The 16,905-nt window shown below is 41.8% G+C and overlaps 3 protein-coding genes across 3 annotated transcripts; 2 read left to right on the top strand and 1 right to left on the bottom strand.

Moving 5' to 3' along the window:
- The first annotated feature begins 4,070 nt into the window (after positions 1-4,070).
- On the top strand, positions 4,071-7,573 carry LOC115672664 (amino acid permease 4-like). The gene is made up of 8 exons (XM_030594542.2): positions 4,071-4,308; positions 4,444-4,579; positions 5,166-5,399; positions 5,501-5,594; positions 5,801-6,015; positions 6,174-6,337; positions 6,482-6,709; positions 6,985-7,573. Exons 1-8 carry the CDS (start codon positions 4,261-4,263, stop codon positions 7,408-7,410), a joined length of 1,545 nt encoding a protein of 514 aa, XP_030450402.1. The 5' UTR covers positions 4,071-4,260; the 3' UTR covers positions 7,411-7,573.
- Positions 7,574-7,845: 272 nt separating this feature from the next.
- LOC115672666 (protein EARLY-RESPONSIVE TO DEHYDRATION 7, chloroplastic-like) lies at positions 7,846-11,548 on the bottom strand. The gene is made up of 4 exons (XM_030594543.2): positions 10,502-11,548; positions 9,487-9,653; positions 8,672-8,756; positions 7,846-8,224 (listed from the first exon to the last, which is right to left on the bottom strand). The coding sequence occupies exons 1-4, from the start codon at positions 11,395-11,397 to the stop codon at positions 8,026-8,028; spliced, it is 1,347 nt and encodes a 448-aa protein (XP_030450403.2). The 5' UTR covers positions 11,398-11,548; the 3' UTR covers positions 7,846-8,025.
- Positions 11,549-11,709: 161 nt separating this feature from the next.
- LOC115672502 (pentatricopeptide repeat-containing protein DOT4, chloroplastic-like) lies at positions 11,710-14,937 on the top strand. Its single transcript, XM_030594311.2, has 2 exons — positions 11,710-14,362; positions 14,453-14,937. Exon 1 carries the CDS (start codon positions 11,919-11,921, stop codon positions 13,866-13,868), a length of 1,950 nt encoding a protein of 649 aa, XP_030450171.2. The 5' UTR covers positions 11,710-11,918; the 3' UTR covers positions 13,869-14,362; positions 14,453-14,937.
- The last annotated feature ends 1,968 nt before the right edge of the window (positions 14,938-16,905 follow it).

Below are 16,905 nucleotides of genomic sequence, written 5' to 3'. Positions count from 1 at the left end.
CACAGATTTGAGATTAGGGGTTTGCTGCCACAATACGGCTACTGGCGACGGAGCTCAGTAGACTCTTTGCACGAGGATCGGATCGGGACCGCTCACGAAAAGCTCCTCCCCCTCTCAAATTCGTATCGACGTGAGAGACAAACAAGCGCGAGATTCACGGGCTTAAAATGATGTAACAACTGATGTAATGTTGAGTGAATGTACGTAAAATTAGGCTAAACTAGCCGTCTAGGAGAGGGCTTGCCAATTGCAAGTAGGAGAAGCGGCAACTCCACGCGAGGAATACAATCCAGTTGACTCTCTCAAGTGGACGAAGTCCAGCTCATGGATGAGTCACTGCGGTTTATTATCAGGCGCGAGATCAAAAGCATGCATTGAATTTTTTCCATCGTGCAATGTAGCCCCTCGAATTTCGTGCTTTTGAAATGTAGCTTTCACCAATTTTGACTATTAGTGCAACCCGTGAATGGCAGATTAGTGGACTTCTACGCGTGCTATATATTGTGGATAACGTCATGCATTTTCACAGGCGAGAAGATTGATGCTTGCGAGACGATACGATTTAGTCGCAGTTCGATGCATGCTATGTGTATATACATACATGTTGGGAAACAAATTATCGTGCCTTCAATTGATCGAATGGAAAGGGAGACGAAGGGGAGCTAAAGTGCTCGGCAATCATCATGTGGTGAACTTGATGTTTCGGATTTTTGAATGATTGAATTGGGAATCCAGGTTTCCATTAAGGGAAAGGGTGAATTCGGGTTGGAGATTTTTTAGGCCAATTATTCTGTTGTCCCTAATGATTTGGTGGGCCTGTGATAATTGCGTGTCCATTGGTAGTGGCATCATTGATCTGATCTTTACCCACGTTTCCTGATCTAAGTTCATTAGCAAATCCTTCAGGTTTGGATCTCATTTAACTAGTTAATGATGCCTCGTGGGCCCAAAACTGTCTTCTCATCGACACGTGGGATCGAAATGCGTACCCGAGTAAGGGCTATTTCGAATTTCAACTCTTTTCGAGAATGTTTTTATCGATTGGGATGGATGATCACTTATTTCGTCTAGCATTAGTGCTAACTCATCAAAAATCGCACTCGCATTACCCCAGCCAATGCATCATCATGGCGGATACAGTTGTAGATTAGTTTCAAACCAGCTCGAGTAAGTTCCGCTCAAGACCTTCCAATCGGTTCATGGTGATCGGAGTTCTCGCCTAAACTCAACGGCTTGAAAGACGATCGATCGAGATCTTACTCCAGTCCCCTCCTCGCTTTTCTTCATTCGACTTGGATTCGCAGAGCCCAAAGTCTCGAGTTTCATTCTAATTTCACAGACACAATCCAATGTCGAATTTCAAAGTCAGAGGAAAAAGAGCATATAAATTCGAGTTCCTTCAAGTTTGCTTCAGCCTCATCCCCACGTTACACCAGCTTCCGACTTCTTTCGTCTGTCCCATCCACAACATCCAAAACACGAATGATCCTAAAACAACCTCATTCGAATCAAGCCTATGCCAAACTTAAGTGGGCTTTCATCGAGGCCGAAAGAGCCCGACCGAGCCACCGGAATGACTGGCCCATGATCAAGCAGAGTCGACAGCAGCTATTCAGTTCTTGCTGCATCAAGATCTAGCCCACTTCGTCGATCCACGTAAGGAGGAAGAGCGTCATACGTTTGCCTCCTGAATCACGAGCGCACTCGCACTTCAATTTATCTCCCGGTCGTGGGACACGGAGATAGAGAGGGAGCCACAAGGGTGGGCCTGCGTTCTTCAGCAACGATGGTGGCCACTGATTAGGGGGGGTGGTGTTTATCTTTCGCAAAGGCAATGATTCTAATCTTGTTGTTTCCCACTTTGCGCGTGCTTATCTGAACCTGAACCGTAGCCATTAATATATATATATATATATATATATATATATATATATATATATGCACCCTTTTTCTTTTCCCTTTGTTTTACGTATTTATTTCCGTCGAAGGGCTTCTATACTGCTAATCAACATCATTGATAAGCCATGCAATAATTGATGACACTATTCCTATACAGAACTACTTCGCACTAAATGGCAGCGGCATAGATTCTACGTGACGGTAGCCATGTAAAGAAGCGTCGTAAATGATTATAGAGATCGTGTGCGTGAAATATTGAATAACCCTAGTGAAAAATCGAAAGAAAGTCATACGTATGCTCATCTCTTCTCAACAGACGAGGTCGTCTGTCTCCTGGTTTATCAGGAGACAACCCCAGATTTGATTTTGCTGTAGCCTTCCGGTGGTGGCGTTGCAGAGGATACTCTAGAACCTTTTCTTATTTCTCGACAGATGAGTGTCTCTCCTCTTTTGCACCAAGTAATAATTATCAATCGCGACATCATCGGAAGATATGTAATGTCTCCAAAGTTATGACCGTTTTTTTCTTTCCGTGCACTCACGTCGTTTTCATCTCCCTTACATGATTCTGTTTTGATAGTATAACTAAAGCCCGTTGCTAGTACGTCTCTCTCAAACACATATGAGCACATGCACGGTGCACATTTTTTAGATATATGTGAACTCTCATTAGCTTCATCATGATCAGAAAGTAAGATTTCCCATGCATGCTATGAAGGTTTCAATGTATATATATATGACTTTTATTAGAACCAGCGTTAAAATCTAGAACCTAAGTGGCACGCATGCTTGTCAAAGATTAATTTCATTGATCTAATACTATTATATATGCACGACTATAGATACATACATATGAATGTACATATATATATATTCTTGACTACGCCAATTGCAAGTGAACACCGATTTACATGCATCATCGGTTGTGAGATCCATATGATTTAACTATATATATAAACAATTTATATATGCTAAATGCAGCCTAAACTTGACCAAAGTAAGAATATATTCATTGTTTTTGCTTTTGCTTTGTTTTTTGGTGAACCCCAAGAAAATATCCATTGTTAAGAGTATGAAAGGTAGGTATAGAGAAGGAGGGGAATGCTGGGGCTTCCAGGCAACCATCAATAGTGGTGGGAGAGTCAGCAAGCACTGTGATTTTGGAGTGGAAGATGAACAACCTCCGATATAGTTCTCCTTCTCTAACGGAGTCAAGTCGTGCTCATTCGCACGACCCCGAGTCTACTAGTGGAAGACCCCACTTTCCATATTTCGCAAAAAGATCTGATCAATACTCTCCTAGGCTTATTATGACCTACCATAGCTATCTGTCCCCACCCTCCTTTTGGCCAAAAAAGAAGACGTTTTCTTTATTTGGCAATAGTACATTTCATCCAACATAGCATACAGTGCAATGCTGAGCTTCATGATCCCCTTTTTACCCTGCCGGACGATGAAATCGGCACACAAGACGATAGTCATTTAGTTAACCCTTTGGTTTAATTATTTCTAATGGTTAGGATTGCAGATTTCCCCACGACAGGAATCATTAGGCGTTGCACTTTACTTACACTTGTAAAAAACTCCCACAAAAAGTTAGTGGATAGATTCATTTTTCGGATGATCATACGGTGGACAATCGAAGCAGAGGGATTGCATAGCAATTGGCAACTCAATTTTTTCGTCGCTTACTTTCTGATGATGCATGATGCACAGATTTAACAGAATTTAGTCGTTAAAAAGCTTTATTCAGATGAGAAAAGGAAAGCAAAATGGGAAACCTTTTGAATGCTGGCATGCACTCTTTTTGTATCCTATATTAGAAGCCATATATAAATAAGCGAATTGATAGGGCACCTTTTGCAACATAATATATAACACTTGGGTTCAACGGGATCATCTTTTAAGAGGGTCTAGGGATAGACAACTGACAAATGAATCATCATTAGCTCCTACGGAAGAAGAAGAACGACTTGGGAAGAACTGTACAACGTTGGGACAACCCAAAGCCTTGTCCCCATAGTGAGCATGTTTCACGATCCTCACCCGAACGCGTCACTAACTATGGTCTATACCCACCATCTCTCTCCTGCTCCACATGGAATGCGCTCTGAAACCCTCCTCTTTACTTCATTATCTTCCTCCTATAAAACCCCCTCTCAACCCCCATCATCATCATCATCATCTCATCATCTCTCTCTCTCTCTCTCTCTCTCTCTCTCTCTCTCTCTCTCTCTCCAATAAGAGGAAAAAGAAGGAGAAAAGAAAGACAGCTTTATTCCATTTACCAAATCGACTATAGAAGCCAACACGATCTTCTCTGATAGATAGTGAAAAGGGTCTGAGTTTTGCCGATACACTATGTTGCCGAGGAGTCGAACTCTTCCGTCGAGAATTCACAATGGAATCGTAAAGTTCAAAACTATATAGCCTCTCTTATTTCGAATGGAATCGCTGCCTATTCCTTTTCTTCTTGTTTTTTCCAGTTTTCCATTAGTATGGCGCGTTGAGTAATGTTAGTGCCTTACCATTAATATGATACAGTTGGAAGAGAGGCATGACATAAGGTCGTACTTTGAAGTGGAAGCCCAGCCTAAGCCCCATGCCGAGAGCGAAGCCATAAACCCTCAGTCCAACTACTCCAAGTGTTTCGACGATGATGGCCGGCTGAAGAGAACAGGTCGCTCTAGCCTTTGCTGCATAGTAATAAGATTTTAACTTTGCACCAACTTTTTCTTTGTTCATATTCATATTTTGTTAAAATCGGTAAATGATGTTATCTCCATGATGCTCTGGAGCAGTGTTCGGTAATCCAAAATGTTTTCTCTTCTCATGCAGAACTGATTTTTTTTATTAACTAATGGGAAAAGAGGCTGTTCGTCCAAGAAAGTACAGAAGTCTAAGGGAGAAACTATAGCATAAATATATTCGATAATAGACCTTGCTAGCTAGCAACAGAAAAAAATAAGAACCCAACTATGTCACATGAAAGAGACATGGACCTCGCGTATATACCTATCTACTGAAACTGCTTTTTATTGATCATGTTGGATGATCCCATAAGTCTGTCCCTAGTATTTGGAAAGAATTATTAGAATTCATTACATGGACCTCAATTTATAGCTAACCGAGTCTGTTCAGCCTATGATTGTTCTATCCAATTTTGGATTAATTTTTTCGTCATAGAGAGAAGAAGATAGTTAATTTCTAAAAGCAGCGGATAACAATCATCATATCCTTTCTTAATATGTGTTGAGAATTTGCAGGGACATTTTGGACGGCGACGTCGCACATAATAACGGCAGTGATAGGGTCGGGAGTGCTGTCGTTGGCATGGGCCATGGGGCAACTGGGGTGGGTTGCCGGCCCGACGGTGATGATTCTCTTTGCCTTTGTCAACCTCTACACCTCCAATCTTCTCTCGCAATGTTATCGTTCCGGCGACCCCATCACTGGCCAGAGGAACTACACTTACATGGATGCTGTTAAGGCCAACTTAGGTAACCCTTTTCTAACACCATGTACCGCAAAGATTTTGCGAGCAAAGCCAGGATAAAAATGTTTTCTTGAAATTGTTTTGATTATTGAATGAAACTTGCAGGGGGTAAAAGGGTTATGTTATGCGGGTTAATCCAGTATCTCAATCTGTTTGGGGTCGCAATCGGGTACACCATCGCTGCATCTGTGAGCATGATGTGAGTTCCATCTTATTTTTTGTTGTTATTTAGTTCACTTATTTCAATCAAAACTTACGTACTTGATTGAAGGTAAGACACAATGCCAACACATCATGTGATATAAACTTCACGCAATAAACTATCTCTTGCATAGTTTCCTGAAGTTCTATTTTTTTGTACCAGTGATACAAAACTAACTGCCATGCTCTTCTACCTGATTTTAGGGCAATAAAGAGATCGAACTGCTTCCACAAAAGGGGCAGGAAAGATCCGTGCCACATGTCAAGCAACGGGTTCATGATCACCTTCGGAGTGATGGAGATTTTTCTATCTCAGATCCCAGATTTTGATCAAGTTTGGTGGCTCTCCATTGTAGCTGCCATCATGTCTTTCACTTACTCCACAGTTGGTCTTGGTCTAGGGATTGATATGGTTGCAGGTGAGTTAGCTCTCTCATGTTCATAAAATAGATACACACATACAGTTATGCATACATGAGACACACAAACTCATAAGATAAGAATTATTCTGAACCGTCCCCCTGTATGTAGTAGAATTGGTGTCTGCAGATGCAATCTAACCCTTCACAAATTGCAGAGAATGGGAAATTTAAAGGAAGCCTGACCGGCATAAAGATAGGGACTCCAACACATGCTGGAGCTGGAGTTGTCACTTCAACACAGAAGTTATGGAGGAGTCTCCAAGCTCTGGGAGCTATCGCTTTCGCTTACTCTTTCTCTATCATCCTCATTGAGATCCAGGTACCCAAAAATGTTTCCTAGGAAGGTGATGTTTCATTACCTTTTTCTCGATCGATTTGAGCAGGCTCCAGAAATATGGTTTAGCGAGTAACAACAATCTTATTTTCTTCTATTGTTAGTTTAATGGTGTTGGTGCTTGTGCAGGATACAGTCAGGTCACCTCCTGCTGAGCACAAGACCATGAAGAAGGCTACTCTGCTCGGCATCATAGTAACCACTGTCTTCTATTTGCTTTGTGGATGCATGGGCTATGCTGCTTTCGGAGATCTTGCTCCCGGAAACCTCCTGACTGGGTTCGGGTTTTTTGACCCTTATTGGCTTCTCGACATTGCTAATGCCGCAATCCTCATCCACCTTGTGGGTGCATATCAGGTAAAATTTACCTTTCGGGCAATTTTTTATGTTTTGATGTTGCATAACTTTTCTAGAGAAAATTTCTCGTATACACGAAATTACTTGAAAATCAAGCTGTTGCAAAAAGTTTTAGAGGGCAAAACTTCGAAAAATAATATTCCATCGCGAAAGGAAGCTTTTTTCGGGCTCGGGCAACCTTTCGTTTTTTCAGAAACTCTAATTTGAATATAGAGTATATACATGATTATAAGCTGACATATACAAACTTAAGTGGAAACTACTGTTGTGAACAGGTCTATTGCCAACCTCTGTTTGCATTCATTGAGAAATGGAGTGCACAGAAGTGGTCGAAGAGTGACTTCGTCACCGCGGAGTACGACATACCGATCCCTTTCTATGGCGTGTACCAGCTTAACTTCTTCCGATTGGTATGGAGGACATTGTTTGTTATCCTCACCACAGTCATAGCCATGCTCATGCCCTTCTTCAACGATGTCGTCGGGATCCTCGGGGCCTTCGGGTTCTGGCCTTTGACGGTGTATTTCCCAGTGGAGATGTACATATCCTCAAGGAAGATCAGGCGGTGGTCAACCAGGTGGGTGGGACTGCAGATACTGAGCATGACGTGCCTCTTGATATCTGTAGCTGCTGCCGTTGGCTCTGTGGCTGGAGTCGTGCTTGATCTGAAGACATACAAACCTTTCAAGACTAGCTACTGAGAGTACAGATTGATCAGTATACAATACAAGCTTAGAAGGTTCTTAAAGAAGCGTAAGTTTTGGACTCTTGATGTTGTTAAGTGAGAGAGGACATCAAAATAAATCTCAAATCTTCCTCAAAAGGAATAAAAGAAAAGATTTCCCTGTTGTCTTTACACGGTAACCTTTTGTCGTGTTACCCTTTCCGAGTCACTCCTCAAACGTCCCTACGAAAACTGAGTTTAAAATAATTTCTTAGATGATGATCAGAGAAGTTACGCGATACCAACGTCGTAACAACTAACAACTGGTCAAGCTCAACAATGATTCAGCTAATAATTCCCTTAACTGCAGAGACTAAACTAAGTTCTGTGCAGGTTTAATCATTTCCTTGTGTTCATGATGCTATGAGATATAGGCAGGGAAGTTCACGCAAATTTATCAAATACAGCGAAAGAAAAGCAACGAACAGATTTAAATTTATATTACACATAAAAAGAAAAGACAGAACTCTTTTATACAGAGAATGTGAAATGTTTCATCTCTCTCTCTCTCTCTCTCTCTCCCCTTTCTTTTTTCCACACAAATGAGCCTGTTCTCCCTCAAGATAAGCAGCCATGAGGAAGAGAGGTCTTCTCAACTGCCATTCTTCTTGCCTTCGGCCTTCACATCAGCAGAATTGGCCTCGGCGGCTGCTTTTACAAGAGTCGTGGGTTTCAAAACACTCTTTGGATTAATGGCCTTTCTTATCTTAAACACAGCCCAAGCAGTCCCGATAGCATGTCCTGCAGCATCTAGGCCTTCGTTTGTTGCATGAGCCGCTTGTTCTCCATACCTGCATTGAACAACAGAACAAAGTTAAAGCGCCATAGAACTTAAACCTTCTAACTTCATTTTGTTGGAGTAAAGAATGATGAAACGTTGCCCTAAGGAAAAATATCAATTCTTATGCAAAGCAAATCTATGGATATCTTGAGCAGCAATATATTCAACTCATAGCAAGTTAGCAACTAATCTTGGTACTAATTATTGGTCGTTAGGTCCACTTGGCCTTTACAAGACTATTGGCCAAATGATTACGATTAGGAAAGGATCTGTCTCAAAAGCAACAACATAGTCATTCCCAAAAAGACGATTCTGCAAAGATGGGACACTAGTGCTATGCAACTTGCCCAACAATATGTATGATGACCCCAAGGAACATAGCCCCAATTATTCCAGCAGCACCTACTACTCTATACGCAAGTGGAGTCATTAACTCAATGACATTCCCCCAATATACCTCTGTGAAACAAGTCCCGTCGTCACCACTGATGTAGTTGACATGACATTCTTTCCAGCAACTTCAACAGCATCGCAAACCTTATCTGCAACAATACCAACAAAAGGGTAAATGAAAATGACCAATCAAAGAAGTATTATAGCAGATAGTCTCCAAAAGAGTAGAGATGTTAAAGAATTCCCGCCCAACTAATTTCTCAGCAAATGAGACAATGAGTTCTGAATTCCAACTACATAATACTTTCACCTCCAAGTTGAAGCTGCTTTCTACTTAGCAAGAGAGAGAGAGAGAGAGAGAGAGTTGAAGCTGCTACTGATCAGCTCTCCTTCCAAGCAACTAATGCATACTTTTAGGCGCCTTTTTATCTCTATTAAAGTCGATTCCACAAACTCAGTGCGTTTTATCAGTTGCTAGTATCTATCAAACTTGGCATCTTAAATTGTTTCCCATGAAAACAAAATATGTGATGATAGATGACCCAAATCCACAGATATGGAATTCAAATATGGTGCCTGGTGATGATAATCTATATAAAGCTCAGCAGATAAGTGAGTAGCAAAGGTAAAATTACGGAAACCATACGAAACAGTAAACACCCACTAACTTGTGTTACCATCGTGATAATTGTCAACTTTTTATATAACTGAAGCACGAAAAATATGCAGACAGAAGGGGAATAAACATTGGTGAACTCATTCAGCAGAAGGACATGTAGTAAAATCAGGAAAATTGAGATATAAAGTAATGTTTCACATAAAAAATTTATTTCAATTTTATGAGAAAAAGTAGAGACCAAAAGAAGATGGAAGACTTACTAAACCCATCCAAAGAAGCAAGCACAATCTCTCCTGGAAGGAGGCTGAAAAATTTCTTGCCGGCTCTGGAATTTACAATTGAACCAGTGATGAAGCCAGATACTTTCACAACTCCAGAAAGGATTCCGGTCGCCACTTCCTCTGACATCTTCGTCAGCTTTTTAACCCTGAAAAAGTTTAACAGAATTACACTTCATCACAGAAGAAACTAAATATACTGATGTGTTCAAGTTCCAATATGGTGACTAAACAACTTAGCAAGTTGTCGGCTATGGAGTGAAGACACACAAATAATCAGAAGAAGTGACGATAATGGTTAAGGAATCCACTTTGACTTTCACAGGGATCATCCTACTTCCAAAAAGGATGAACTATCATCGACCTAGGGAGTACATAATACTTCTGACTGCTACAACCTCACCCGCTTCTTACTAAAATGGAGATATCTTCGCATGAAACCGATCATACAGCAATCCTTATTTAACCTGATGTAGATTAGAACATTCAAACAGCTCCGGAATACATCTCAAACCAATTTACCGTGACTACTACTTCACTTTAAATTAGTCTAAACTGGTTAACCGTGCATTGCAGGGAAGCACAAACATTGTCATCGAATCCATGCCAATTGTCCACAACTGGCAAGTCCCTAAAATAATGAAGAGTCCTTTTACACAGTCTGTAAGCAGAGACTATAAAGAACATTCTGGAAAAAGAACACTGCACCCTAACCGTAGAATATTATAATGTCACGCATCTAATAACGTTAAACATGTATACAAACAACACTCATCTGATAACGTTAAACATGTACAAACAACACCCATCTAAAAGACCACACCCCTCTTGTTGGTAAAACTTTCAGAGTATTCAGTGAACTAGTTACAAGCAAGCTTGTGAAAACAAAAGCATCAAACGTGACATTGCCAATTTCTTAGTAACCCTTAACTTTAATCGAGTTAATCGTGTAAAATTTATCTTTGAAAGAGCAAGTGAATTGAAGGAGATGAAAAACCTTTTAATCCTCTCCATAGATCCTGCACTAATCTCTGACTTAGAAGCAGGGCCCAACCTCCTCCTAAAGAACTCATCTGCCCACTTCAATCTATCCACTGTTACATCACCACACCACAGAATCCCCTTGATCAGCTGCCCTGACCCGGCCGCGATCAGCCTTGCCACCCGCCCGCTGTATTCCTCCACGTTTGGCGCCAGCGCGGTCCAATATGCGGCCGAATTCTCCTCCACCAACTCCTTCTTCTCCTTCGACCTCAAGTCGTCCGGCGACAGCTCCCTCGCCACCATCTCCCAATTCTCCATCTCCTTCACCTCCTGCACCGAAAAGCAACTGTACATCTCCAAAACCCTATCCAACTCCTTCAGCAAACCATCTTGCCCTTTCGCCGCAAAAGTCAATCCATAGTTCAGCATTTCGAAATCGCCACCCTCCCCGCGATCATCCTCCACAGCCCCATTCCCCGGTACACGCAGAGTGAAGAAATAGTGGGTATCGTCGAGCTTAACCGCCGGCTCGTCCTTGGCCAGAGGCCACTGGATCTCGTCGCCGACGCGCGCGAGGACCGCGATCACGTTGTCGCCTTGCTTGAGGCCGACTATGGCGAGTTCGCCGCAAGCAAGCTCGATACTTTTCTCGGTTTGGATGAGGTGGACGATCGCGCCGGGAACCTTAACAAGGGCTTCTTCGGACGGTTGGGAATAAAGGTTGTCGCTTTCCTGGATGAGGTTCTCGGCAACTTCTTTCATGTCGACGGGAGGATACAGAGACGAGGAAGAAGAAGAAGACGAAGTGGGGGTCGCGGAGAACGGCGTAGTCGATTCTGGGTTGGAGAGGATCACTTCTGGGTACAGCGGGTTGGTGGGATTTTGAGAGCGTTTTGGTGGAGAAGACATGGCAATATAAAGATTCTGCAAGCGTGCGTGCGTGAGGCGAAGATTGATCGAATTAAGCAAAGTGAAAGAGAGGTTGCTTATGAAGATGGGTGAAACTTAAGAGGGAAGAAAAATGGTGGACTTGTCGGTCAAGGATCGAATTGCAGAACAGAGAGAGAGAGAGAGAAAGAGATACGTGTCTGGAACAGGAGAGGCCGTGTGACGGCGGTTTTTTAACTGTTTTTTTAAGAAGACGAGACTCTGTCCCGCGCTTTCATGCGAGTCCCAAGTCGCGGTTTGGTTTTTTCGCAGTTTTCGAAATTGGAGAGTTTGTTTTTCGCAGATGATTACAAAAGACATAAAAAAAAAGTTAATCTTTCATCGAACCCATTTGTTTCGATTTGATTCCAACACTTGCTAGCAACTTGCAATCGTGCGCCAGTAGGGGAGTCGTATAGTCCAATCGAGAGATATCTGAAGAGAGATTTTCGCAGTTATCGGGTGGACTGAATGAGGAGTGAAGAACTTCGTTGTGTAATCCTATGATCTTCAGGAGCAACCGAATTCGTTTTCCACTGAAGAGCATTTGCGCTCCGTGCCCACCTCCTGTTTCTAGCGTCGCCAACCACTACGAATCCACGAAAATTCTTAGCAGCCACTTCAAGTTCGGGAATATAAGCGAAGCAGAGAAGCTGTTCGAGAAAATTCCTGAGAAAGATGTAGTTTCCAGGTCAATCATGGTTCATGGGTACGCTAAAAATGGGTACCGCGAAAGATCCATGGAGGCTTTTTCTCGAATGAGAATGTCCGGTGTGGTACCGAATTCTTTCACCATGGTTGGTGTCGTCGTCAGTGTTGCGGGTTTTAGCGACTTGTGGCTCCGATGTGTTCATGGATTGATTGTTAAGAATGGGCAAGAGCATAATTTGATTGTGGGCACTGCATTGTTAGATGCTTATGCGAGATGCCGAAATGTTAATATCTCTTACAAGGTGTTTCAAGGGCTTAAGAACCCGGGTTTGATTTCCTTTAATGCGGCCATTACTGGGTTTGTGTATAATAATCTTTTCAAGGAGGCCCTTGTATTGTTTAACCAACTTAGGATGGTTGGCATTGTACCTGGTATAGCGACAATGGTGTCCGTTGTCCAAGCATGCGCTGCATTAGGATCACCGCAACTAGAATCTGTTCACAGCTTGATTATGAAGGTTGGTCTTTCGTCACATGCATCTGTTAACAATTCGATTCTGAACATGTATTCTAGTTTACTGGATTTATCTGGTGCTACAAAAAATTTTCATTTGATGGAAAATAAAGATATCATTAGTTGGACTACTATGATGAGTTTATTTATCCACCTTGAACGTGCAACTGATGTGATGAAGCTTTTCCACGAGATGAGAGACGCTGGTACCAATCTTGATGAAGTAGTTGTTGTCAACCTGATCTCTGCTTGTGTACTATTAGGAGATTGCACTAAAGGTAGACAAGTACATGCTCAGGTTATTGTTTGTGGGTTTGCTAATGAGGTTTCTGTTTTGAACTCTCTTGTTGCAATGTATTCGAAGTGTGGTCAATTAGATCTTTCAAGAATGGTTTTTGATCGCACATCCAAGAAAACAGTAACTTCGTGGACAGCGATAATTTCAGGATGTGCACATTTTGGACGTCCACAAGAGGCTTTGCGCCTCTGGGTAAGAGCACGAGAGGAAGAAAGCTTTCGCTTTGATTCAATTTCATTGGTTGGTGTTATAGTCGCTTCTGCGGAGCTCGCTGCACTGGATCTTTGCGAGCAGCTTCACTGTCATGCATTTGGATCTGGTTTTTTGCCATGTAGAGCAGTCCAGAATAGTCTCATATCAGCATACTCAAAATGTGGGCTCATGGAACCAGCCCTCCATGTGTTCAAGGAGATGGGTTGTCTTCGAGATATAGTCTCCTGGAATGTAATATTGAAAGGTTATGGAGTTAATGGTGTCGGAGAAACTGCAGTAAGTTTCTACAATGAGATGAGGATGCAGGGGGTGGATCCTGATAGTGTGACTTACTTGATTGTCTTGAATGCTTGTAGTCATGCCGGGCTGGTGGTAGATGGACTAAGGATTTTCAATCAAATGGCTGAAGAGAGCAGAATTAGGCCTCACAAGCAGCATTTTAGGTGCTTAGTTGACTTGCTTGCTCGTGCGGGATGCTTGTCAGTTGCACAGGACTTTGCCAACAATGTTTTGAAGCAGGCGGGCCCAGACATATGGAAGGCTCTGCTTAGTGGGTGCCTGGTTCATGGGGATGTGGAGCTTGCGGAACTGGCAGCAAGAAGGTTATCCAAACAGGAAATGAGAAAATCAGATCAAGTTGTGCTTCTGTCAAATGTTTATGCATCAGCTGGGAGATTTAAGGATGCTGAAGTTCTGAGATTCAGTATTGAAAATAAAGGTTTAACAAAGAACAAAGCTGTCAGCACAATCCATGGAATGGCGATTGATTTTGGATGAAATTGCTTATATGGATAATTTATCTTGTTAGCCTGGATGGGTGGGTTTTGATGCATGATTTCATTGAGGAACCTATCTCTCTTGTTTCTCACCAATTGGCAATTTGGTCAGGGAGTGCTCTGTCCTCCTACTATAATATTTTGCTACACGGTGGTCTTAGGAGAATCGTCAGAATAAATGGCAGAGAGTTACTTGAGCAAGTTTTCGCACTCTATTGTATTGGACAATGCTGCACAACGTTCCTCCTCGGGCTTCTATAACTACAAGCAACTGATGTGAAACCTGGCCTGATGCTCCCAGGTGGTTCTACTGAACTATGTTCACTCTGAAGAGTTATTCACCTAGATGACAAATATATAGTAGCGCGACATCTCGGATGTGAAGAAGGAACTATATTCTTCTGATGTGTCATATCTCTCTTGGAGAAGCATCTGTCGAGCCGGGGTAGTAAGGCTATCAACCTGTAGATGGAGTAGGGCATTTAAACTACTCAGGTATTGTTTATTTATCAGAACTGGGGGGCAACATTTAGAGAAAACGGTGGAAATTGATTTGAAAACTTCTGTTGTTTTATCCGGATGTAGGAGGACGCCTTGAAGTTATAACCTCTCTACTAAGCAGAACTGTTAAGAGTCTGAAGGAGAAAGAGGGTATTCCATATCAGACGATGATGATTGAGTTTGATCTAGTACTACTTTGCCGGGTACTGCTGCAGCTATAATTCCATTATTTCTTTCCGGTTTTGCTTCGCTATAGCCCTGAAATTAGAGAACAGCATTAAAGCCGAAGGAGTGGATCAAAACTCGTGGGTTGAATTGCCTGATCTAGGCGTATTGCATTTGCAGCGGATCCGGAACTGAGTGTTCTTCTGGTGGAAGGTGCTGAGAGCAAACCATCACAAGGGCTTGATGGGTGATGGAGATAATTATCAGCTTGGATTAGACATTGGCTTCTCATAGATATTTCTGTTTTCTTAAGAAGACATGGATCTATTTTTTTTTTCATTTATGTAAATCTCTCTTTCAAAATGATGTCAATGTGAATTTTAAATCGAGTTGTTCTTTAGTCACTTCATTGAGGTGTCCTTTATTCACTTCGTTGATCATTATCTGTTGCAGATTTTTCACTTTAACCAGTAAAATAATGGATAAGTAGGTTAAATTCACATCAAGATGAGATCTGGCCAGCTGCTTCTTGCATGTTCCAGATAAGTTTGTAAACTGATTGTGATATGTGGTTCCCAACTCATGTTGACATTGAAATCATGAGCACCGTCTCTCTAGTTCTTGAAAATATAAATAAAAAGGTTCTCCTATTTCACCAAAGTCAGCACATCTCTCTCTCTCTCTCTCTCTCTCTGAATAATTAGGAAGTCATTAATGAGAAGACATGGCTAGATTGTTCCTTGGCTTTCTAGCTCCACAATCATCTCTCTCCCTTCAACTTGCTGCAGCAAAACCCCATCATTCCAAGTTATATAAATGCTCTTCTCCATCCTTCAAAGTGCCCAAAGTTCTTTTTCTTCGGAATATAGTTAGTTATGAGGATATCGGATTATCTAGCATCGAACTGGAAATGTCTCTGGCTCTGTATTGTGTTGATCATGCAATCACTTGAGCTGGTTGGATTGTTCTGTCCTCTGGGAACCAGATGGTCTTCTCTGGCTCTTCTCCTTCTCTCTGCGACTTTGACCTTCATGGTAGTATCTGTTGCTCTAGTCATCGACGTAGCGGCGATCCTTCGACGCGATTTCGGCACCTGACGCTCGAGGAGCTGCCATGGAGGCATATGTTGGCATGAGATCGCTAATTGCAGAATCCTTTGCGACGAGTATTATGTCATGATGGAGTCAACATGATTTCGAGCCTTCGGAAATACATGTTCAGCTTCAAATTCAGTATACAGTTTAAAATTTACTTGTGTATGTGCTTCCGATAATGCATTATTGTGAATTCTCCTAAATAACAATAGTTCGCACATACACGTTCCATATTAACAAAGCATAACACAGTTTTGCTTCAAGTAATAATGAAGTAAAGGTTTGGCTTCCACATGAATCATGCGCTCACTCAGAATAAGCAGGTTGAATCATTCTCAAAACTCTAAGATCGTAGCTAATCTTGATCATTTCGTGCAGAAAATTTTGCCGCGTCAAATTGGTCTCCCCACTCAAAAAAGAGAATAGATTTTCGCTTTAAGAAAAAGATCTTGCAAGTCACGTAGAATTCCAGCTTGACGTAAAATGGTCTCTAAGCCCTTCTGAACTCTTGGTTGATAGATATCTAAAACATAATCGGTAAGATGTTCAATATGGTATCGACAGATTCTATGATAATTATCAGTATTATCTTTTGAGTCTTAAGTATTTTTCTTTTCGATTGAAAAACAGTAAACAATTTCATTTGGATCGGGTAAGCACATATGACAATATACATGTTTCAAACTTTGGCGAGTTGAAAAGCGCCTAACCACTAGTGCATTTAGCGAAATTGCGCCAATCGTGTGTACCTTTTCAGCAGCATTGAATGATTGGTGGATGGAGCACAAGTTGTTGCATTTGTGGGGCTTGTCTTGGTCGCCTTGATGCTATAGCTTTGATTAGATGTGGTTACAGAAAAAGGCTACGGCAAGATCCTACCAATTCCATCATCTTTGCTTTAGCACGTGTGGGACCGATCTTGGGTCACTCTTGGTGCACATGATCCGATAATGGTTTCGCCATCCACGATCCATCAACTTAAGAACTTCATATACCTAAAAGCTACTTCTATGGAGAACAAGAAGAGGAGTTGCCCCTTTACAAACGATTTTTATCATGGTAAGATGGAACGAACCTGAAAATTTTTATGCTTGAACCGTTTTTCTAGATTCGATTCCCGTCTTACTTGATTCGTGAGGCTATAGCCGATGGGTTTTCCCTATCATTAAAAATAGCGAGGGGACAGGGAAAATGACATGGGCAGGAACGAAAACTCAAAAATAATGTCAGAGAGGAGAAAATGAAAAGAGGAAGTGCGACGGTTTTCGCAATCCGACG

Source organism: Syzygium oleosum, unplaced genomic scaffold (genome assembly GCF_021117445.2).
Source record: "Syzygium oleosum isolate NSW1041296 unplaced genomic scaffold, Sole_v2.1 Sole_v2.33, whole genome shotgun sequence".
In the NCBI taxonomy this organism is placed as follows: domain Eukaryota; kingdom Viridiplantae; phylum Streptophyta; class Magnoliopsida; order Myrtales; family Myrtaceae; genus Syzygium; species Syzygium oleosum.
The sequence above is the reverse complement of the archived record's forward strand: the minus strand, read 5'-3'. Positions and strand labels throughout refer to the sequence as shown.

Excerpts from the sequence above, each read along its gene's own strand:
- LOC115672666 (XM_030594543.2), bottom strand. The coding sequence starts at position 11,397 with ATGTCTTCTCCACCAAAACGCTCTCAAAATCCCACCAACCCGCTGTAC. Across the intron at positions 8,757-9,486 it reads TGCTTCTTTGGATGGGTTTA|ATAAGGTTTGCGATGCTGTT; the intron begins GTAAGTCTTCCA and ends GTATTGTTGCAG. Across the intron at positions 8,225-8,671 it reads ACGGGACTTGTTTCACAGAG|GTATGGAGAACAAGCGGCTC; the intron begins GTATATTGGGGG and ends TGTTCAATGCAG.
- LOC115672502 (XM_030594311.2), top strand. The coding sequence starts at position 11,919 with ATGATCTTCAGGAGCAACCGAATTCGTTTTCCACTGAAGAGCATTTGC.
- LOC115672664 (XM_030594542.2), top strand. The coding sequence starts at position 4,261 with ATGTTGCCGAGGAGTCGAACTCTTCCGTCGAGAATTCACAATGGAATC. Across the intron at positions 4,309-4,443 it reads CGAGAATTCACAATGGAATC|TTGGAAGAGAGGCATGACAT; the intron begins GTAAAGTTCAAA and ends AATATGATACAG. Across the intron at positions 4,580-5,165 it reads TGGCCGGCTGAAGAGAACAG|GGACATTTTGGACGGCGACG; the intron begins GTCGCTCTAGCC and ends GAGAATTTGCAG.